Source organism: Oncorhynchus mykiss, chromosome 12, assembly GCF_057628025.1.
Source record: "Oncorhynchus mykiss isolate SJ-2025 chromosome 12, ASM5762802v1, whole genome shotgun sequence".
NCBI classification, from domain to species: Eukaryota; Metazoa; Chordata; class Actinopteri; order Salmoniformes; family Salmonidae; genus Oncorhynchus; species Oncorhynchus mykiss.
Genome location: NC_143033.1, coordinates 18,498,656 through 18,522,877, shown reverse-complemented (window position 1 = coordinate 18,522,877; position 24,222 = coordinate 18,498,656). Strand labels below are relative to the sequence as shown.

The 24,222-nt window shown below is 44.7% G+C and overlaps 1 protein-coding gene across 2 annotated transcripts in view; it reads left to right on the top strand.

The window, feature by feature from the left end:
* LOC110536806 (ras-specific guanine nucleotide-releasing factor 2) overlaps positions 1-20,250 on the top strand; it is a 58,771-nt gene extending 38,521 nt beyond the window's left edge. For both annotated transcript variants that reach the window (XM_036937093.2, XM_036937092.2), the window contains 8 exons: positions 6,772-6,878; positions 9,601-9,661; positions 16,276-16,379; positions 16,464-16,548; positions 16,708-16,985; positions 17,118-17,235; positions 17,348-17,416; positions 17,521-20,250. In XM_036937093.2, the coding sequence (XP_036792988.2) occupies positions 6,772-6,878; positions 9,601-9,661; positions 16,276-16,379; positions 16,464-16,548; positions 16,708-16,985; positions 17,118-17,235; positions 17,348-17,416; positions 17,521-17,616 (918 nt within the window). In that variant the 3' untranslated portion in view covers positions 17,617-20,250. The remainder of the gene's footprint in view (positions 1-6,771; positions 6,879-9,600; positions 9,662-16,275; positions 16,380-16,463; positions 16,549-16,707; positions 16,986-17,117; positions 17,236-17,347; positions 17,417-17,520) is intronic.
* Positions 20,251-24,222: the final 3,972 nt, after the last annotated feature.

The following is a 24,222-nucleotide window of genomic DNA, read 5'->3' as shown; positions in this document are numbered from 1 at the left end:
ACCAACAACGACGAGACGGCCTACAGGGAGGAGGTGAGGGCCCTCGGAGTGTGGTGTCAGGAAAATAACCTCACACTCAACAAAACTAAGGAGATGATTGTGGACTTCAGGAAACAGCAGAGGGAACACCCCCCTATCCACATCGATAGAACAGTAGTGGAGAGGGTAGTAAGTTTTAAGTTCCTCGGCGTACACATCACAGACAAACTGAATTGGTCCACTCACACAGACAGCATCGTGAAGAAGGCGCAGCAGCGCCTCTTCAACCTCAGGAGGCTGAAGAAATTTGGCTTGTCACCAAAAGCACTCACAAACTTCTACAGATGCACAATCGAGAGCATCCTGGCGGGCTGTATCACCGCCTGGTACATCGAGTGGTGTAGGTGTCCAGAGGGTAGTGAGGTCTGCACAACGCATCACCGGGGGCAAACTACCTGCCCTCCAGGACACCTACACCACCCGATGTCACAGGAAGGCCATAAAGATCAGGACAACAACCACCCGAGCCACTGCCTGTTCACCCCGCTATCATCCAGAAGGCGAGGTCAGTACAGGTGTATCAAAGCTGGGACCGAGAGACTGAAAAACAGCTTATATCTCAAGGCCATCAGACTGTTAAACAGCCACCACTAACATTGAGTGGCTGCTGCCAACACACTGACTCAACTCCAGCCACTTTAATAATGGGAATTGATGGGAATTGATGTAAAATATATCACTAGCCACTTTAAACAATGCTACTTAATATAAGGTTTACATACCCTACATTATTTATCTCATATGTATACGTATATACTGTACTCTATATCATCTACTGCATCTTTATGTAATACATGTATCACTAGCCACTTTAAACTATGCCACTTTGTTTACATACTCATCTCATATATATACTGTACTCGATACCATCTACTGCATTTTGCCTATGCCGCTCTGTACCATCACTCATTCATATATCTTTATGTACATATTCTTTATTCCTTTACACTTGTGTATATAAGGTAGTAGTTTTGGAATTGTTAGCTAGATTACTCGTTGGTTATTACTGCATTGTCGGAACTAGAAGCACAAGCATTTCGCTACACTCGCATTAACATCTGCTAACCATGTGTATGTGACAAATAAAATTTGATTTGATTTGACACACACACTGCCTACCCTCTGCCAGACCTGCTCTGTACTCGTGATGCCCAGAGAAATGTCACTCTGCTCCCCAGGGGCCCTCCGGTGTTCTGGCGACTGTAGTAGACATGACTGGACTGTAGTAGACATGACTGTAGTAGACATGACTGGACTGTAGTAGACATGACTGGACTGTAGTAGACATGACTGGACTGTAGTAGACATGACTGTAGTTGACATGACTGGACTGTAGTAGACATGACTGTAGTAGACATGACTGTAGTAGACATGACTGGATTGTAGTAGACATGACTGTAGTAGACATGACTATAGTAGACATGACTGGACTGTAGTAGACATGACTGGACTGTAGTAGACATGACTGGATTGTGGTAGACATGACTGGATTGTAGTAGACATGACTGTAGTTGACATGACTGGACTGTAGTAAACATGACTGTAGTAGACATGACTGGATTGTAGTAGACATGACTGGATTGTAGTAGACATGACTGGATTGTAGTAGACATGACTGGATTGTAGTAGACATGACTGGATTGTAGTAGAAATGACTGTAGTTGACATGACTGGACTGTAGTAGACATGACTGTAGTAGACATGACTGGACTGTAGTAGACATGACTGTAGTAGACATGACTGGATTGTAGTAGACATGACTGTAGTTGACATGACTGGACTCTAGTAGACATGACTGGACTGTAGTAGACATGACTGGACTGTAGTAGACATGACTGTAGTAGACATGACTGGATTGTAGTAGACATGACTGGACTGTAGTAGACATGACTGTAGTAGACATGACATGACTGTAGTAGACATGACTGGACTGTAGTAGACATGACTGTAGTAGACATGACTGGATTGTAGTAGACATGACATGACTGTAGTTGACATGACTGGACTCTAGTAGACATGACATGACTGTAGTAGACATGACTGGACTGTAGTAGACATGACATGACTGTAGTAGACATGACTGGACTGTAGTAGACATGACTGGACTGTAGTAGACATGACTGGACTGTAATAGACATGACTGTAGTAGACATGACTGGACTGTAGTAGACATGACTGTAGTAGACATGACTGGACTGTAGTAGACATGACTGGACTGTAATAGACATGACTGTAGTAGACATGACTGGACTGTAATAGACATGACTGTAGTAGACATGACTGGACTGTAGTAGACATGACTGTAGTAGACATGACTGGACTGTAGTAGACATGACTGGACTGTAGTAGACATGACTGTAGTAGACATGACTGGATTGTAGTAGACATGACTGTAGTTGACATGACTGGACTCTAGTAGACATGACTGGACTGTAGTAGACATGACTGGACTGTAGTAGACATGACTGTAGTAGACATGACTGGATTGTAGTAGACATGACTGGACTGTAGTAGACATGACTGTAGTAGACATGACATGACTGTAGTAGACATGACTGGACTGTAGTAGACATGACTGTAGTAGACATGACTGGATTGTAGTAGACATGACATGACTGTAGTTGACATGACTGGACTCTAGTAGACATGACATGACTGTAGTAGACATGACTGGACTGTAGTAGACATGACATGACTGTAGTAGACATGACTGGACTGTAGTAGACATGACTGGACTGTAGTAGACATGACTGGACTGTAATAGACATGACTGTAGTAGACATGACTGGACTGTAGTAGACATGACTGTAGTAGACATGACTGGACTGTAGTAGACATGACTGGACTGTAATAGACATGACTGTAGTAGACATGACTGGACTGTAATAGACATGACTGTAGTAGACATGACTGGACTGTAGTAGACATGACTGTAGTAGACATGACTGGACTGTAGTAGACATGACTGGACTGTAGTAGACATGACTGTAGTAGACATGACTGGACTGTAGTAGACATGACTGGACTGTAGTAGACATGACTGTAGTAGACATGACTGTAGTAGACATGACTGGACTGTAGTAGACATGACTGGACTGTAATAGACATGACTGTAGTAGACATGACTGGACTGTAGTAGACATGACTGTAGTAGACATGACTGGACTGTAGTAGACATGACTGGACTGTAATAGACATGACTGTAGTAGACATGACTGGACTGTAATAGACATGACTGTAGTAGACATGACTGGACTGTAGTAGACATGACTGTAGTAGACATGACTGGACTGTAGTAGACATGACTGGATTGTAGTAGACATGACTGTAGTAGACATGACTGGACTGTAGTAGACATGACTGGATTGTAGTAGACATGACTGGATTGTAGTAGACATGACTGTAGTAGACATGACTGGACTGTAGTAGACATGACTGTAGTAGACATGACTGGACTGTAGTAGACATGACTGGATTGTAGTAGACATGACTGTAGTAGACATGACTGGACTGTAGTAGACATGACTGGATTGTAGTAGACATGACTGGACTGTAGTAGACATGACTGGACTGTAATAGACATGACTGTAGTAGACATGACTGGACTGTAATAGACATGACTGTAGTAGACATGACTGGACTGTAGTAGACATGACTGTAGTAGACATGACTGGACTGTAGTAGACATGACTGGACTGTAGTAGACATGACTGTAGTAGACATGACTGGACTGTAGTAGACATGACTGGACTGTAGTAGACATGACTGTAGTAGACATGACTGTAGTAGACATGACTGGACTGTAGTAGACATGACTGGACTGTAATAGACATGACTGTAGTAGACATGACTGGACTGTAGTAGACATGACTGTAGTAGACATGACTGGACTGTAGTAGACATGACTGGACTGTAATAGACATGACTGTAGTAGACATGACTGGACTGTAATAGACATGACTGTAGTAGACATGACTGGACTGTAGTAGACATGACTGTAGTAGACATGACTGGACTGTAGTAGACATGACTGGATTGTAGTAGACATGACTGTAGTAGACATGACTGGACTGTAGTAGACATGACTGGATTGTAGTAGACATGACTGGATTGTAGTAGACATGACTGTAGTAGACATGACTGGACTGTAGTAGACATGACTGTAGTAGACATGACTGGACTGTAGTATACATGACTGTAGTAGACATGACTGTAGTAGACATGACTGGACTGTAATAGACATGACTGTAGTAGACATGACTGGACTGTAATAGACATGACTGTAGTAGACATGACTGGATTGTAGTAGGCATGACTGTAGTAGACATGACTGTAGTAGACATGACTGTAGTAGACATGACATGACTGTAGTAGACATGACTGGACTGTAGTTGACATGACTGGATTGTAGTAGACATGACTGTAGTAGACATGACTGTATTGTAGTAGACATGCCTGGACTGTAGTAGACATGACTGGATTGTAGTAGACATGACTGTAGTAGACATGACTGGACTGTTGTTGACATGACTGTAGTAGACATGACTGTAGTAGACATGACTGGATTGTAGTAGACATGACTGTAGTAGACATGACTGTAGTTGACATGACTGGATTGTAGTAGACATGACTGTAGTAGACATGACTGGACTGTAGTAGACATGACTGGAATGTAGTAGACATGACTGGATTATAGTAGACATGACTGTAGTAGACATGACTGGATTGTAGTAGACATGACTGTAGTAGACATGACTGGATTGTAGTAGACATGACTGTAGTAGACATGACTGTAGTAGACATGACTGGATTGTAGTAGACATGACTGTAGTAGACATGACTGTAGTAGACATGACTGGATTGTAGTAGACATGACTGGACTGTAGTAGACATGACTGGACTGTAGTAGACATGACTGGATTGTAGTAGACATGACTGTAGTAGACATGACTGTAGTTGACATGACTGGATTGTAGTAGACATGACTGGACTGTAGTAGACATGACTGGACTGTAGTAGACATGACTGGACTGTAGTAGACATGACTGTAGTAGACATGACTGTAGTTGACATGACTGGATTGTAGTAGACATGACTGTAGTAGACATGACTGGATTGTAGTAGACATGACTGTAGTAGACATGACTGTAGTAGACATGACTGGACTGTAGTAGACATGACTGTAGTAGACATGACTGGATTGTAGTAGACATGACTGTAGTAGACATGACTGGACTGTAGTAGACATGACTGTAGTAGACATGACTGGACTGTAGTAGACATGACTGTAGTAGACATGACTGGATTGTAGTAGACATGACTGTAGTAGACATGACTGGACTGTAGTAGACATGACTGGATTGTAGTAGACATGACTGGTTTGTAGTAGACATGACTGTAGGCTATTGCAGAAGCTGGGGGCATAGTAACTAAAGGCTGCCTCTCCATGCCTCTTGGTCTAGGCTTTGGGATAGTTAAAAGGCCAGTGCCAGAGGACATGAGGAACCTACTGGGTACATAACTTAAAAGCATGTCTGACATTTATTCGCGTGTACAAAACAAGATTGATTTAAAAACCAATAAAATAATCTTAAAATTAATTCTAAAACTTACAGGCAGAAAATGCAGAGACCTTAAAACAGGTGTAATGTGTGTAATCTTTTTCAGTACCCGTGCTGCAGCATTCTCTATGTTTCACAGTTTACCAATGGCTTTCTTGGGTTGACCAGACAGGAGAGCATTACTTTAGTCAAATCTGCTTGTAATAAAAGCATGGATGAGTCTCTCTGTATCATTCTGAGAGAAATGGCCTCACCTTGGCAATGTTCCTCAGGTGGTAAAAAGCTATTTTGGTCACATTCCTAATGTGTGATTCAAAATGGAGTTCAGAATCTAAAATAGCACCTAGGTTTTTTACCTGGTGTTTTATCTTTATTGCCCGTGAATGAAAATGTGCGGCCAGATTCTATCTCTGTGCTTTGGCTCCAACAATAAGCACCTTGGTCATGTCTTGATTCAGCTGGAGGAAGTTGTGAGACATCCAAGTATTTAAATCACTAATACAGTCTAATAATTTATCCGTGGAGCTAAAAATCCTCTGGTGACAGAAATGTAAAGTTGTCTATTGTTTGCATAACAGTGAAATCAATGCTGTGCTTTCTGATAACACTGCCAAGGGGTAACATATATAAACTGAACTGTACCGGACCCAAATCAAACCTTGTGGAACGCCACTTGTGATAAATATTTTCTCTGAGTTATGCACACCAAGGGTGACAAAAAAATCTTGACTGGTTTAATAGGTCCTAAACCAATTTAGAACTGGACCGAAGAGGCCAACCCACCTCTTCAGTCTGTCCAGAAGGACATCATGGTCAATGATAATGGACCTACATTCATACAGTTTCTTGACTGGGTCCAGCTCGCTAATTATCACCTAAATGAAAGCTAGAAATTCAGGGAGCATCAAACATTCCAAAAACAATAGATAGAGGGCAATTGTTTTGCAAACTTTGACACAGAGGAAATATAACACATTTTCAGTTCAGCCCTCCGGACCTTGTTGAAGACCGAATGCGGCCCCGGGTCAAAACAAGTTTGACACCGCTGGTTTAAAGCATCCTCTGTAGATGTATTGCACTGGAAATTATTGAGGAAATTATCTAAAAAATGTGTGTGTGTGTGTGTGTGTGTGTGTGTGTGTGTGTGTGTGTGCGCCTGTGTGTGCGTCAGGACTTGAACAGTGAGCTAAAGATGGGTGTAATGACTCTACTGGAGGAGGTGCTACGAGACCCTGACCTGCTGCCTCAGGAGAGGAAAGCCACTGGCAACATAGTAAGGTACACACATATACACAGACACACACACCACACACACACACATGCACACACCAGTGGAGGCTCCTCAGAGGAGTAAGGGGAGGACCATCATCTTCACTGAATTTCATAAAAATACAAATGTTAAAACATTTCAAAAGTTATCATTTTTAGATAAAACTATACTAAATATGTTCACATATTACCAAATAATTTATTAAAACACAATGTTTTGCAATGAAGGTCTACAGTAGCCTCAACATCACTCTGTAGGGTAGCACCATGGTGTAGCCGGAGGACAGCTAGCTTCCGTCCTCCTCTTGGTACATTGACTTCAATATCAAATCAAATCAAATGTATTTATATAGCCCTTCGTACATCAGCTGATATCTCAAAGTGCTGTACAGAAACCCAGCCTAAAACCCCAAACAGCAAGCAATGCAGGTGTAGAAGCACGGTGGCTAGGAAAAACTCCCTAGAAAGGCCAAAACCTAGGAAGAAACCTAGAGAGGAACCAGGCTATGTGGGGTGGCCAGTCCTCTTCTGGCTGTGCCGGGTGGAGATTATAACAGAACATGGCCAAGATGTTCAAATGTTCATAAATGACCAGCATGGTCGAATAATAATAAGGCAGAACAGTTGAAACTGGAGCAGCAGCACAGTCAGGTGGACTGGGGACAGCAAGGAGTCATCATGTCAGGTATTCCTGGGGCATGGTCCTAGGGCTCAGGTCCTCCGAGAGAGAGAAAGAAAGAGAGAATTAGAGAGAGCATATGTGGGATGGCCAGTTCTCTTCTGGCTGTGCCGGGTGGAGATTATAACAGAACATGGCCAAGATGTTCAAATGTTCATAAATGACCAGCATGGTCGAATAATAATAATAAGGTAGAACAGTTGAAACTGGAGCAGCAGCACGGCCAGGTGGACCGGGGACAGCAAGGAGTCATCATGTCAGTACAATACAAAACCTCGGAGGCTATTGGTTCTCACCCCCTTCCATAGACTTACAAGGTATGACAACTTCTGGAGGATGTCCTCTGACCTATCAGAGCTCTTGTAGCATGAACTGACATATTGTTCACCCAATCAAAGGATCAGAGAATGAATATAGTACTGAAAGCATAAACTGCAGCTAGTGAGCACTGCAGTGCATACATTGTGGTGAGTAGTTGACTCAAAGAGAGAGAAAGACAATAGTTTAACAGTTTTCAACAAATTAATTTCTTAAAAAATGAAGGAGAAGCAAGAGAGAGAGAGAGATTTTTTCACATTGTTTCACTTACTTAGCTAGCAAATGCAGCTGGCTAGTTTAGCCTACTCAAACACCCGGCTCAAACAGAGGGATACTATGTTAGCTAGCTGACTATGACTATCCAACACAATACTGGAACTCTTCCAAGTCAAGGTAAGCTTTTGGTTTTATTCATTTATTGCCGCCTGGGCCCTCCGGTGTAGCTGCTTAACTGCTTACTGACTATACACTGTAATGTTACTGCATGGTTGTAGTGGGTTCACTAACGCATTAGTTCTATTAGCTATGTTGACTAGGACGTTACTTTAGCTAATATGGGACAAACGATGTATGCTGTGTGTAGTGGTTATGACATGGTTTTTCGCCTGGTCACAGACAGCTGATGTGTCGTGCATTGAAGTCCACAAACGAAGGGAAAAGGTGAGAGGAGGAGAGCGCATAGAGGCAAGAAGGAATACAATGTGGCTGCTTTGAAAGTGAACTGTGTTTACACGTAATCAGGGGTGTATTCATTCCGCCAATTCTGTTGAGAAAAAAATCTTCAACGGAAGCAAGCGAAACAGGGATGAAAATACCTGAATTTGTCCAGTAGAAACTCTTGTTTGCAATTGTTGGACTAACGATTACACCCTAGATAAGCTAAATGCAGGCAAGAGTGTGCAAGGCGGTATTGAATGTGTCACTGTCTGGTCACCTCAAATGTTTCTCTCGACCTGTATGCACCTATGTTGTAAACTTTCATTCATAGGCTAGGTTGTAGCAACCTCATGATGGGAATAGGAAAACATTTGAGTATCATGCAGTAGCCTAAACCTATCAATGTTACGTTGAACTGGGTGAATGGAATATGAATGACAGTCCAATATATGAATGACAGTCCAATACAATCCAATATGCTATATTGGAAATAAGGCCATGCTCATGAAAAAAAATAATCATCCTCCCTCATCTTAAACAGCACTGACCGCAACTGGCACACACACAACACATGCACATGCTAAAGAATTTGTTCCCAACCAGGGGTACTAGGACCCCTGGGGGTACTTGGCCTATCCACATGGAGTACTTGAGAAGACCATAGTACTTCACAAGACCATAGGCAGACTGGTCAAATCCACATGAATGGGTACTTCCAGGGTACTCCAGGCAGAGCAAAATGTAGTTGGTGGTTCAGTAACCGAAAAAGGATGGGAACAACTGTGCTAAAGTACTTACACACACACACACACACATGCTAACACACACACAAATACACACATTTGTTTTACTATCCTTGTGGGGACCAAACAATTGATTCCCATTCAAAATCCTATTTTTCCTTACACCTAAACCTAACCCTAACTCCTAACCATAACTCTTAACCCTAATTGTAACCCTAAGCCTAAAATAGCCTTTTTCTTTGTGGAGACTGGCAAAATGGTCCCCATAAGGATAGCAAAACCATACCCCCCCTCCACTATTATATTTATTAATGAGACTCTGCTTGTCCCTCAGTGCCCTTTCTCATGATGATCAAGATGATGCTCAACTTAAGATAGAAGACATCCTACAGATGGTAAGTATGGTTCAATCACACACATAAATACTATCTAGATTAGATGCTAAGCCATTTCATTTACAGGGATGTAGTGGTAAAACTACGTTGAGTCAGTAAATAAATGGTGATCTAATTTGGAATGCTGACTTTGGAGCAGAGAAGTCCACTGCTCCACTTCATCCTGGTAAGACGTGGTCTAGGGACGTTGTCTCGATATATTCTGTGTGAAAAGGTTGTCTCCGTAAGGAATCAGAACAAATCAGTTGTATTGGTGTGTATTGTGGTGGAGCCTGTCCCCTGAAGACCCAACTAGTACATTATTTCAAATACTTTAGAATGCATTTAGAAGTATTTGAGGTGAGCTTTATTTACACTGAACAAAATATAAATGCAACATGTAAAGTGAAATAAAAGATCACACGGACAAAAAAGCTTATTTCGCTCAAATTATGTGTACAAATTTGCTTACGTCCCTGTTAGTGAGCATTTCTCCTTTTCCAAGATAATCCATTCACCTGACAGGTGTTGCATATCAAGAAGCTGATTAAACAGCATTATCATTACACAGGTGCAGCTTGTGCTGGGGACAGTAAAAGGCCACTCTGAAATGTGCAGTTATGTTTCACTATATTGGATCACTCCAATATATTGGCATCACTCCGCGGCGGAGCGATACATCCGAGGTGAGGTTTTACAGATTTTCTCCCGTTTACACCTGTGCCCCTCCTGGGGTCCACCCCTATATATAGGCCCCATGGCCGCGACACACGTTCTATTTCATTTTCTCGGGAGACGCCCGTATGGTTTGAGGTAGAGACTTTCTGAAGTTCGCTTGGTATGTCACTGGTAAGTGTAATATCTTGCGTGGAAGTTTACTCACTGGCTGTTTGCAGCCTGGAACAGCTGGCCACATGGCCAGCCCCTCCTCTTGAGTGATCTGTATCTTCCGCCCGTCGTTTGTCGTACTTGTGTTTCGTTAGCGTTACACTATGACTCTGTGTGCATCCATTAGTATAGAGGCTCTTGCTGCCACAAACTGTAATTTACCTTACACAACTTGCCCACTAGCGTGTTCTATGTGTGTGTTGTGAATTGCTTTAACATGCTGCTTGGTTCTCTGATAATTACCCTGCAGGGGTTTTTCTTCTTCTTTCCCCTGCAGAGTGTAAGATTATAGTGGTGGGCTTTCCACTATGTTGAGACATTACTTTGGAGTTCCTTAACGGAGTTACTCCATTATATGGTGCTGTTTTTACTGCTTGGATATTAAACCGGCTAGGTAATATTGCAGTTGGCGTAAAACAAAAAAACGAATAAATCAAATCCATTAACTGGTTGCTGTTTTTTTGTCTGTCTGTTTTTCCCACACGAGTCGTCCCTGTTTTTTGCAGAGGTACTGGATAATTTATCCCTCACCGTGTTCCTATTCCTCCAAGCAGGTCACGACATAAGCTTACCCAGGGCGTCTGACCCCTGCTCCGTGGCCTTGTTGACTTGGCTGAACTCATGGCCTCCCTATGTGACAGGTGTGATGGTGGCATCGCCCTGGGGATCTATCTGCATACCTTGTGAATGCACTGCCTGGGTTTGAGCCACGCGGAGAGGGCGGTGGAGCCCCTACTGGATGCCTGTTTTGTGTGGTGTTCTCAGAACGCCTGTGCCTGGTGTGATTGGAGGCCATGCGCAAGTGGGTTGGCCAGGCTCAGGCTGGGGACAAGCTCCCTCCCTCAGGAGGGGTGCGTCAGCGAGCTGTTAGTCCCTCTCCTGGGCCCAATACCCCTCCCAGGAAGCGTGACCGGAGCCGCCACAGGCAGAGCCCATCTGCTGCCAGTCCTGGATGGGGGGTTTATAGCTTTGATGGCAATGACAGCTGTTCTCTGTTGGCCAGTGATAAGCTGTTAGTGGGGGACGATGCTGGCACTATTCAAAACTGTGAGCGGGGCTACCAGGCTGACAGGCCATCAGAAGCCGGCAGCGGGGCTTCATCGCCCCCAGTGGCTCGAGAGGCTATGAGTAACCTACTCACTCGGGTAGCCACTACACTGGACATCAAACTGGTGGACAGTAATGACTCTCCATCTGTCCCCATCTCTACTGGTGGACAGTGAGGACTCTCCATCTGTCCCCAGCGTCTCGAGAGGCTATGAGGACCCTACTCACTCAGGTAGCCATTGCACTGGACATCAAACTGGTGGACAGTGATGACTATCCATCTGTCCCCATCTCTACTGGTGGACAGTAATGACTATCCATCTGTCCCCATCTCTACTGGTGGACAGTAATGACTATTCATCTGTCTCCATCTCTACTGGTGGACAGTGAGGACTATCTATCTGTCCCCATCTCTACTGGTGGACAGTGATGACTATCCATCTGTCCCCATCTCTACTGGTGGACAGTAATGACTATCCATCTGTCCCCATCTCTACTGGTGGACAGTAATGACTATCCATCTGTCCTCATCTCTACTGGTGGACAGTAATGACTATCCATCTGTCCCCATCTCTACTGGTGGACAGTAATGACTATCCATCTGTCCCCATCTCTACTGGTGGACAGTGAGGACTATCCATCTGTCCCCATCTCTACTGGTGGACAGTAATGACTATCCATCTGTCCCCATCTCTGCTGAGTTCCGCGAGGCCTTGCAGGAGAGCTGGGCCTCTGCCAGGGGGTGCTTCCAACTCACAGCAGAGACTGGACCATGGAGTTATGTTGCGGGCGCAGAGTCACTCGGCTTCTGGGAGTACCCGACCATGGACAACATGATAGCTGCCATGGTCCTCCCGGATGGGTAGATTATAGTATGAAACCCGCGACTGAAACCGGGACACCCCAGAGTCTTTGATCTGGACTTGAAAGCCATATACTGTATGGGTCCCTCTGCTCTCTTGGTCACCTTACTAATGCAGCCATGTTGCTGCAGGCCTCCCTGCAAACTCTGTTGCACCGGCTGCAGGAGGGTACAGAAGTGTTCCTCTGGGAAGCGAAGTGTCTTGCCTGCTTTCCATGCTCCAGAGAGATTTGGCCCGCACCAACGTACGGGCCATGGTGCGGGTGGTTACCTCCTGGCTGCCAGCTGCTCTCCAGAGCACATTTGCTACACTCCCCATCACCCCAGGGCTGACGTTTGGCCCAGGGGTTGATGACATTCTGGAGCAGACCGATAAGGTTCGTAGGGACCGGGAGACCCTGAGACGGTTCATGCCGCCTTCTCAGGCCCCGGGATCAAGGCAGACGGACCGTCGCCACCCACCTCTAACCTAATGATGGTGGGGCCTCTCTCCTGCCCCATCGCCTCGTGCTGAGGGACGACAGCAGTGAGGGGCACAGTGTGGTGCGGTTGAGCAACAACCTGTCAACCGTCACCGCCATAGGGACGTGCTTGGGGGACCCAGGTGCCCGCGGCACCAGAGGTGAGGCAGGCCCCGGCAGGACCCCTGACACACCCTTCCGCTTCTCACGGACTTAAAGGGCAAGGTAGCAGGAGGGTGTGGAGTCCCCCTGGGTGATATCCACAATGCTCGAGGGGTTCCGGTGCCTGCCCCCGTCCTTCAGGGGCCTTCGTGTCATCACGGTGGCCGACCCCCTGAAGAAAACCCTGGGTCTGGAGATCTCCTCACTCCTGGACAAGGGTGCCATCCGCAGGATCGAGACATCAGAACGGCTAGGTGGGTTCTACTCCACTTATTTTGTAGTCCCAAAAAGAGACGGAGGGTTTCGACCGATTCTGGACCTCCGCAACCTCAGTGGGTACTTGAAGGTACTGAGGTTCCACATGTTGTCCCCAGCCCGTGTGTTGCAGGCCGTGTCCAGGGACCAGTGGTTTGTGATGCTGGACCCAAGGGATGCATACTTCCATGTTCCTGTTCACCCAGCTCATTGGCAGTACCTCCGATTCACTTTCGAAGGGACAGCTTACAAATTCATGGTTCTTCCATTCGGCCTCTCCTTGGCACCCACAAAGTGCAGGGACACTGTCCTGGCACCTCTCACGTCCCGAGGATTGTTGATCCTCAATTACCTGGATGATTGGCTGATTTGTGCCCCGACCAGAACCCAGGTCCTGTCAGACAGAGACATGTTCCTGACCCACATCGGCAGGCTGGGCTTTACTGTAAACGATAAGAAGAGTTGTCTGACACCCACCCAGAGAGTGGCCTTCATTGGCATGGAACTGGACTCAGTCTTCACGAGAGCACGCCTGCCCACCAGAAGGGTTCAGGCGATGTTATCTTGCCTTGACCACTTTCGGCAGGGGCGGGTGTTATCCCCACCTGTTGGGCTTGCTGACGGCGACCTCCCACCGGCAAGCACCCGAAGCACCACCATAACCGCCAGCTGCGGGTGACCGCACAGTGCCTCAGGGCATTGTTGAGGTGGCGCTGTTGCTCCTTTCTCTCAGGTGCTGTGGAGATGCTGTGGATGTGCCACCGGGAGCTGGTCAGCACAGATGCCTCCCAGATTGGCTGGGGGGGTGTGGCCAAGGGCAGGTCGGCCATCGGCTGTTGGCTACCCCCTTGGAACGGCAGGCTCATCAACACACTAGAGCTTCGAGCTGTAATGCTGGCCCTGCTGTCTTTCCTTCCACATGTGAAGGGAATACATGTCCTGGTGAGAACGGACAACACCACAGTGGTGGCTTACATCAAACATCAGGGTGGACTGAGTTGACCCACCTCCTTCATCTTATGGGACGGGAGTTCCTTCTCTGGACTCAGGGATGTCTAGCATCTCTACACGCAGTGCACATACCTGGGTTCCTGAATGTGGCAGCAGATATGCTCTCAAGGGAGGGCCCGCCACCTTGGGACTGGAGCCTACATCCTCAGGTGGTGCAGCACCTGTGGGACACGTTCGTAGTGCGCAGGTGGACATGTTTTCCTCCCTGGACAATGCACACTGCCCCCTGTGGTACTCCATGTCAGAGCCACCAGGGCTTCTGGGTTTGAATGCTCTGGCTCACGGTTGGCCAGGGCTGGAGCTTTACGCATTTCCCCCTTTTCCGCTGATACAGGCTGTGCTGGACATATTGCTGTCTCAGGCCGGTGGAACTCTGTGGCATCTGAGACCATACTGCCTCAGTTTTTGGGCTTGGCCGCTGAACAGCACCAATGGCTGCCTAGGTGGAGCGGACACGGTCAGTGAGAACAACAGACCAGCTCTTTGTATGCTATGGTGAGGGAGTCCTGGGGGCTGAGCTGTCAAAGCAGAGGCTCTCTCACTGGATCGTGAACATGATTACGACAGCATACTGCCTGGCTGGAAGGCCAGTGCTGGGATCTATGGTGGCACATTCAACACGAGGTGTGGCTGCGTCCTAGGCTCTACTGAGAGGAGTGCCCCTCGCTGATATCTGTGCTGCGGCCAGCTGGACTTCGGGTGAATGTGGCACCTCCCTCTGCGGTTGGGTCAGCGGTCCTGGGCGTCGCCTCCCCTTCCGGGGACTGTGCCGGGATCTCCTTCCACATTGATGGCCCCTGCATCTTGGTCCCGCGCTGGGACTTCGCCGTTGGCTGGCCAGGTTCTTCTAGCACCGACAAAGTCTGGTACAGGTATACCAATATATTGAAACATAACGAAGGTTACGTATGTAACCACGGTTATGTGAGCTATATGGATCACTCCAATCCTCTACAGTGCTAGAGGCGCATCGAAAATGATGTAGAGAACGTGTGTCACGGCCATGTACACGGGAGTAAATCTGTAAATCCTCACCTCAGATGTATCCCTCCGCCGTGGAGTGATACCCATATATTGGAGTGGTCCATATAGCTCACATAACCGTGGTTACGTACGCAACCTTTGTTTTGTCACACAACACAATGCCACAGATGTCTCAAGTTTTGAGGGAGTGTGCAATTGGCATGCTGACGGCAGGAATGTCCACCAGAGCTGTTGCCAGATAATTTAATGTTAATTTCTCTACCATCGTCATTTTTGAGAATTTGGCAGTAAGTCCAACTGGCCTCAAAACCGCAGACCATGTGTATGGCATCGTGTGGGCGAGTGTTGTGCTGATGTCAATGTTGTGAACAGAGTGCCCCGTCGTGGGGTTATGGTATGGGCAGGCAAAACTATGGACAATGAACACAATTGCATTTTATCAATGGCAATTATAATGCACAAAAATACCGTGATGAGATCCTGAGGCCCATTGTGAGGCCCATTTCTTTAAGGTATCTGTGACCAACAGATGCATATCTATTCCCAGTCATGTGAAATCCATAGATTAGGGCCTCATGAATTTATTTCCATTGACACATTTCCTCATATGAACTGTAACTCAGGAAAATCTTTGAAATTGTTGCATGTTGCCTTTATATTTTTGTTCAGTATAGATTGGAGATTGCACTTTTGAGAAAACTCCATTGCTTCTATTTTACAGGGAAAATAAATCAAGCTCAGCTCATATACTGTAAAGTATTTGACATGTACCATGTGCAGCAACATGTCAACCAGGTTTTATCCCCTGTAGAACCACATTAGTCCACTGTGTCCTTGTGTATATTAGTTTATATTAGCTGTCAACAAGCCCAGAGTATACAGTTCATAGTGGAGAGAGTGTAGACATGGAATACTGTTTGTGGCACTTTGAAAATATATCAACCAATTGAATATTGGTTTAACAGACGGAGTGTCCCAAAGCAGAGTGTTTTGATTCTCTGTCTGCGATGGAGCTGGCTGAACAGATCACCCTGCTAGACCACATTGTGTTCAGGAGCATCCCTTACGAGTGAGTGTATATTCTACATCAGATAATAGTATTGTTGTGCTGTTGTTGTTTTTGCATAATTGTGGTGTGTTCTGTGTCCACCAGAGAGTTTCTGGGCCAGGGTTGGATGAAGCTGGAGAAGTTGGAGAGAACACCATACATCATGAAGACCAGTCAGCACTTTAATGATGTAAGATTTAAAACAGATCTATACTCTATAGCTCTATACCAGACAGTACTTCAGATCTAAACTCATATCTTAACATATCTCTTTATCCCGTCTTTCCTTTAACTCTGCCTCTTTCCCACCCCCCATTTCTCTCACCCCCCCTGTTTTGTCCTGCTCTAGATGAGTAACCTGGTAGCGTCTCAGATCATTGCCCATACAGACGTGGGCTCCAGGGCTAACTCCATAGAGAAGTGGTTGGCTGTGGCTGGTATCTGTCGCTGCCTCAACAACTATAATGGAGTTCTGGAGATCACCTCAGCTCTCAACCGCAGCGCCATCTACAGGCTGAAGAAGACATGGGCCAAAGTCTGCAAACAGACCAAGTCACTGATGAGCAGGCTACAAAAGACCGTGTCATCAGAAGGCCGATTCAAGAACCTGAGAGAAACCCTAAAAAAGTAAGGAGGGAAAAAAGAGTGAACGTGTGTCTCTGGGAATTTACTCCTAGATTATCACTAAGGACTTTGTGACAAGTTAGGAAAAGCATGAATATTATGTGAATATTGATTGATGGATTGATGTTTGTGCAGCTGCAACCCTCCGTGTGTGCCCTACCTGGGGATGTATCTGACTGACTTGGCCTTCATCGAAGAGGCAACACCCAACTTCACTGAGGAGGGACTTGTCAACTTCTCCAAGATGAGGATGGTAAACACACACACACACACACACACACACACACACACACACACACACACACAGTCAATCACTCTGCCTGTATCTCTCTCATTTTGTCTCATGTCTCTTCTCTCTGTTCCAGATGTCTCACATCATCAGAGAGATCCGTCAGTTCCAGGGTGCGCCCTACAGGATAGAGCACCAAGCCAAGGTAACACACACTACACAGTCGATCAATGGAGTTGTTCTTTGTCACATGCGCCGAATAAATCAGGTGTAGACTTTACCATGAAATGCTTACTTACTCTCTCCCAGGTTACTCAGTTCCTGCTGGATAGGACTCTGGTGATGGATGAAGACACTTTGTATGAGCTGTCACTGAAGATTGAACCCCGCCTCCTTCCTAGCTAAACACAAAGAAATACCACACAGTTGGTTTCACTCCAGCTGGCACTTAGTGGCACTTAGTATTTAGTATTCTTATTATCATCAGCTTGGTAACCATGGAACCGATGGACGGGAGAGCCCTGAGAGTCACCTGGTTTAGGGTTCTTGTTACTTTAGCAGCATTGCCAATGAACAACTCATGTGAAGACGTGCCTTGCTTGTAAATATGTACATATCAAGATGCTGTAATAAACTGTATTAGTGTAGTGATAACTGTTATAATGATGATCTTGCATACATTTCAATGTAACATATAATAATATATGCCATTTAACAGACGCTTTTATCCAAAGCAACTTACAGTCAAGCGTGCATACATTTTAAGTATGGGTGGTCCCAGGAATCAAACCCACTGTCCTGGCGTTGCTAGCATCATGCTCTACCAACTGAGCTACAGAGGATTCACATTGCTCTGAAGAAGACTGAACCCAGTTAGATTTAGGTTTGGCTGTACCTGTGACTTCGAGAGGGAGAAGCTGGCCAGACTAATGGCAGCTGTGGGAAGAGACTAGTGAGGAGGGACAGTGGCTGTCTCTATATTGTCCTCTACTGGTGAACTAGTGGAAGGTCAGCCTCATATCTTAAAGTGATTGTGAGCATTCCCCAAAATATTTTTAAAATCAAATGTTATTGGTCATATACACGTATTTAGCAGATGTTATTTGCAGGTGTAGCGAAATGCTTGTGCTTCTAGTTTCGACAGTGCAGCAATATCTAACAAGTAATATCTAACAATTTCACGACAAATACCTAATACACACAGTAAAGGAATGGAATTAAGAGTATATAAATATATGGACGAGCAATGTCAGAGCAGCATAGACTAAGATACAGTAGACAGTATAGAATTAAGCAAAAAGGCCCGAGGAGGTGTGGTATATGGCCAATATACCACGGCTAAGGGCTGTTCTTATGCACGACGCATCGCAGAGTGCCTGGACACAGCCCTTAGCCGTGGTATATTGGCAATATACCTCAAACCACTGAGGTGGCTTATTGCTATTATAAACTGTTTACAAATGTAATTAGAACAGTAAAAATAAATGGTTTGTCATACCCGTGGTATATGGTCTGATATACCACGGCTGTCAGCCAATCAGCATTCAGGGCTCGAACCACCCAGTTTATAATACAGTATTGTCACGCCTCCACCTGCTCCCCCTCCCTGATGCTCGAGAGAGCCAGGCTCCCCATCATTACGTGTGTCCGCGCAATATTGGACTCGCCTGGACTCCAGGTTTCACTTTGTTGATTGCCACTTTTATATCTGTCTGTTCCTCAGTTTGTTCCCTGTGTCAGCATTATTGTCGTTATGTTTCCCCTGTCCAGATCCTTGTTTGTTTCTTGTCAGTTGTTTATTAAATGTTCACTCCCTGTACTTGCTTCTCGTCTCCCAGCGTCTGTCCTTACAGAATGCTGACACCCCAATTTGAAGCATCAGGGAGTATTATTATTTTTTTTTTCTGGTGACTTCGTGTCCAGGTGCCGTTGCCGGAGGAACCAGGGATGCCTCAACTGGTTTGTTGGGCTCCCATACCTTAGCTGGCTCGAGAGGTTTCCTTGCTTCATTTGGCTTGGCAGGCTCTCACACCATGTCATGCCTTGGCCGCCTCATCAGGCTCCAGAGCCTTGGCCTGCTCGTCAGGCTCCCATGTCTTGGCCGGCCTGTCAGGCTCCCCCAGGTGGGACGCCGGGGGGGGGGGGGGGGGGCTGTCACGCCTACTCCCCCTCCCTGGTGCCCAAGGGTGCCAGGCTGCTCATCATTACGCACACCTGTCACCATCATTACGCGCTTCAGCGCAATATTGGCCTCACCTGGACGCCTTCACTTTGTTGATTGCCTCCTCTATATGTCTGTTCCTGAGTTTGTTCCCGGTGTCAGCATTAATATTGTTTTGTTATCCCTGTCCTGACGCTGTCCGTGTTTGTTTCATGTCCGTTATTTATTGAATGTTCACTCCCTTCTCGTCTCACAGCATTGGTCCTTACAAGTATATACATATGAGATGATTAATGCAAGGTATGAAAACATTATTAAAGTGACTAGAGTTCCATTTATTAAAGTGGCTATTGATTTCAAGTCGGTGTATGTAGGCAGCAGCCTCTCTGTGCTAGTGGTGGCTATTTAACAGTCTGATGGCCTTTAGATTGAAGCTGTTTTTCAGTCCCAGTCTCAGCTTTGATGCACCTGTACTGACCTTGCCTTCTAGATGATAGCGGGTGAACAGCCACTTTTCTCAACCGTGTAATGTGTAATATACAGTAACTTATTCTCCTCAGAGCCAAACAATATAGAGAATATACATGTATATGGCTCCACTACTCCCAGTCTTTACCCAAATTGCAGTTTCAGCAATGTTTATTTCAAACATCTCTGTTTTGGAGATGACAAGATTCAGATTCTGTTCTTGGGTAAAGGGATTTGAGCCAAACAATTTCTCACTGCTAGTGTGAAGTACAGTCTTTAAAGTTACTAACAGCTTTTGTCTGAATATTTATGTGTTGTAGTTTATCTTTGGATGTGTTTATGTATTAGTATTTGTTTGATTGTTATCTGATTACTTGTTCCAACAGTATTATTAAAAAACCTGCACTATTGATTTGTAAAGTATGTCAATAGATTTGTTTTACTCATTTGAATTTTTATTTGCTTTTGGCCATATTTTCCAAAGGGGGGGGGGGGTTACAGGTACAATAAAACAATTAAAGAAATGTATCCAAAAATAACCCCAACCCATTCCTCATTCCCCATCCACCACCCCACATCCTCCTCCCCACCCGGAAACCATGTCCCCACCACGCCTATTTTCCAAATGTTGGAATGTTCTCAAACCAGCACTGTTCATAATATCAGTAAAGGTACAGATTCTACATTTGGACCAGTAGGGGGATGCAAAAGGCTGTCCTACAGATCGCAAGACATTATTGTGAAATGATGGTGTAGGGGCATGGCATTTTGATTCCCAGTTACATTGTTATTACATTTTGCGCCAAGTAGATATTAGTGCAATAAAAGGACAGAAGCGTAGTTTACATTATTTAAGGGATATACAGGGCATTCAGAAAGTATTCAGAACCCTGCACTTTTTCTTACGTTACAGCCTTATTCTACAATGGATTCAATTGTTTTTTCCCCCACATCTACACACAATACCCCATAATGACAAAGCAAAAACGGGTTTTCAGACATTTTTCAAAACAGAAATGATAATTTGCTTAAGTATTCAGACCCTTTTATTCAGTACTTTGTTGAAGAACCTTTGCAACTGATTACAGCCTTGAGTCTTTTTGGATATGACGCTACTGTCAGTGTCGTGTGTATAGGTGGCAGGGAAGTCAGGCACAGGAAAATCAAACTGAGTGTAATGGAGTTATTTAATAACAATAAACGAAACATACTCCACACTAAATGTAACAATAAATAAAGTGGGTACGAAGACCCGTCGCGCACCAATACAAAAAATAACACAACACTGAATAACAAACAATCTCTGACAAAGACATGAGGGGAAACAGAGGGTTAAATACACAACAGGTAATGAATGGGATTGAAACCAGGTGTGTAGGAAGACAAGACAAAACCAATGGAAAATGAAAAATGGATCAATGATGGCTAGAAGACCGGTGACGTCTACCGAGCACCGCCCACCGAGCACCGCCCGAACAAGGAGAGGCTTCAACTTCGGTAGAAGTTGTGACAGCTACAAGCTTGGCGCACCTGTATTTGGGGAGTTTCTCCCATTATTCTCTGCAGATCCTCAAGCTCTGTCAGGTTGGATGGGGAGCGTCGCTGCACAGCTATTGTCAGGTTTCTCTAGAGATGTTAGATTGGGTTCAGGTCCGGGCTCTGGCTGGGCCACTCAAGGACATTCAGAAACTTGTCCCAAAGCCACTCCTGCGTTCTCTTGGCTGTGTGCTTAGGGTCTTTGTCCTGTTGGAAGGTGAATCTTCGCCCCAGTCTGAGGTCCTGAGCGCACAGGAGCGGTGCCTGGTTTCCTCCAGACGTGGCACTTGGCATTCAGGCCGCAGAGATGGTTGTCTTTCTGGAAGGTAGGTTCTCCCACCTCTACAGAGGAAGTCTGGAGCTCTGTCAGTGACCATCGGGTTCTTGGTCATCCCCCTGAGGAAGGCCTTTCTCCCCCGATTGCTCAGTTTGGCTGGGTGGCCATCTCTAGGAAGAGTCTTTGTGATTCCAAACTTCTTCCATTTAAGAATGATGGAGGCCACTGTGTTCTTGGGGACCTTTAATGCGGGGGACATGTTTTGGTACCCTTCCCCAGATCTATGCCTCGACGCAATCCTGTCTCGGAGCTCTACGGACAATTCCTTCGACCTCATGGCTTGGTTTTTGCTCTGACATGCACTTTCAACTGTGACACCTTATATAGACAGGTGTGTGCCTTTTCAAATCATGTCCAATCAATTGAATTTACCACAGCTGAACTCCAATCAAGTTGTAAAAACGCCTCAAGGATGATCAATGGAAACAGGATGCACCTGAACTCAATTTCCAGTCTCATAGTAAAGGGTCTGAATAGTTAAGTAAATAACGGAGCAAAGCCGATATTTCCTGTTATAGCTATGGCTGAGGGATTGGTACATAGTATTTTAATCATATTAATGAAATTGGAGCCGATTCCCATATGTTCCAAGACAGACCAGCGGTATGACCATTCTAGTCTATGAAAAGCTTTTTCTACATCGAGAGCTAATACAGCTCAAGGAGCTGTTGTTTCTGATGAAGCATCTAAGATATGTAAATCATGATGATGATCATGATGATCATGATTTGATATGTTTATCAAAGATAGCGGGCAATAGTGAGAACACTGGGTGGCATCCTTACCTTTTATTTCATTAAAGCAAAATTCGTGCTGTATTTACATCTCCCAAATGAACCTTTGTGAACAGCTGTATTTATCATTTAGAGCAATAATGGACCTAATTGATTCCAAAATGTTAAATGGACGTTAGTAGGATACCATCCCATCCAGGTGATTTGTATTCATGCTATCCAATGCCCTTTTGAGTTCTTTGAGAGAGATTTGGGCTCCCAGTGAGGTGGCTTCCTCTGTTGAGAGAAGAGGAGTTCTTAATTCTGTTAGAAAGGACTTAGTCTGTGGATTTACAATCAGAAGACTATCGTTCTTTATAGAAGCGGGATAATCTTTGATTAATTTGGTTTCTGATAGTAATTCCCCTGTTTCAGATTCAATAGTTGCTGTACACTGAGTGTACAAAACATCAAGGACACCTTATTAATATTGTTCCCTTTTTTCCCTTCAATGCTTCCCACAGTTGTGTTAAGTTGGTTGGATGTATTTTGGGTGGTGGACCATTCTTGATACACACAGGAAACTGTTGAGCATGAAAAACCTTTGCTCTGCAGTTCTTGACTCAAACCCTTGTGCCTGGCACCTAGTACCATACCCTGTTCAAAGACTTAAATATTTTGTCTTGCCCATTCACCCTCTGAATGGCACATACAATCCATGTCTTATTTGACTAAAGGCTTAAAAATAATTGTTTTAACTGTCTCCTCCCCTTCATCTACATTGATTTAACAGGTGACATCAATAAGGGATCATAACTTTCACCTGGATTCACCTGGTCAGTCTATATCATGAAAAGAGCAGGTGTCCTTAATGTTTTGTAAACTCACTGTATCCGCTAATTGATTATTACTGCGTAGCTTGTTAGTCAGTAAACGACTGGGATGATTAATGATTACCATGGAAGTAATGGTTGACTCTTACTCGATGGATGGCTAATTCTGCTCTCTGTCTTATCAATAAATTAAGTTATGTTTTGACTTTGGTCTGAAAATAGTGTTTGTTGAGACCGCTCTAACACAGTTAACAACATTTCCAAATCTGATATTTTCTTTGTGATTTATTCTACCCAGATGCAAATTCAGTTGATTTTTTATATATATATATATATATATAAAACCTTTGGTGGCATCCCATAGAATCTGGATGTCATCGACTGAATTTTTATTGATCATTATAAATTCATTTAGTTCAATTTCAATTCACAGAATGTAGAATTTTGTCGTTATGAAATGTTGAAACGCCATCTTGTGGCTCTTTTAGGAGATTCTGACATTTGACGTTGGCAATAGTAAGCATGTCGAATTTCGATTTTCTTAATTAAAGGAAATAGAGGTGTAAATAATAGTATGAAATCGATTTGTGAGAATGATTTATGCCTGTTTGAGTAGAAAGTGTACTCTTTTGCTTTAGGATTATGTGCCCGCCAGGCATCAATGAGGTTGTAATCAGAGAGTATATGCTGGAGATCCTTGGTAGTGTGTAGATTATAGTTGGTTTTGTTAGATTTGTCACGCATGTCCAAAATGGCATTCATGTCTGTCCCAATAACCAGATGCAATTAACTTAATTCTAACAATATGCTGTTCAGAGAATCAAAAAACCGTAGCATCATATGAATTTGGAGCATGCACACTAATAAAGGCAAATTTCTTTCCATTGTGGATATATTTAAGGAAAGTGATACTGCCTTCTTGATCTTTGCTGCCTTTACCCAATATGGTAATTTTGAGTTTCT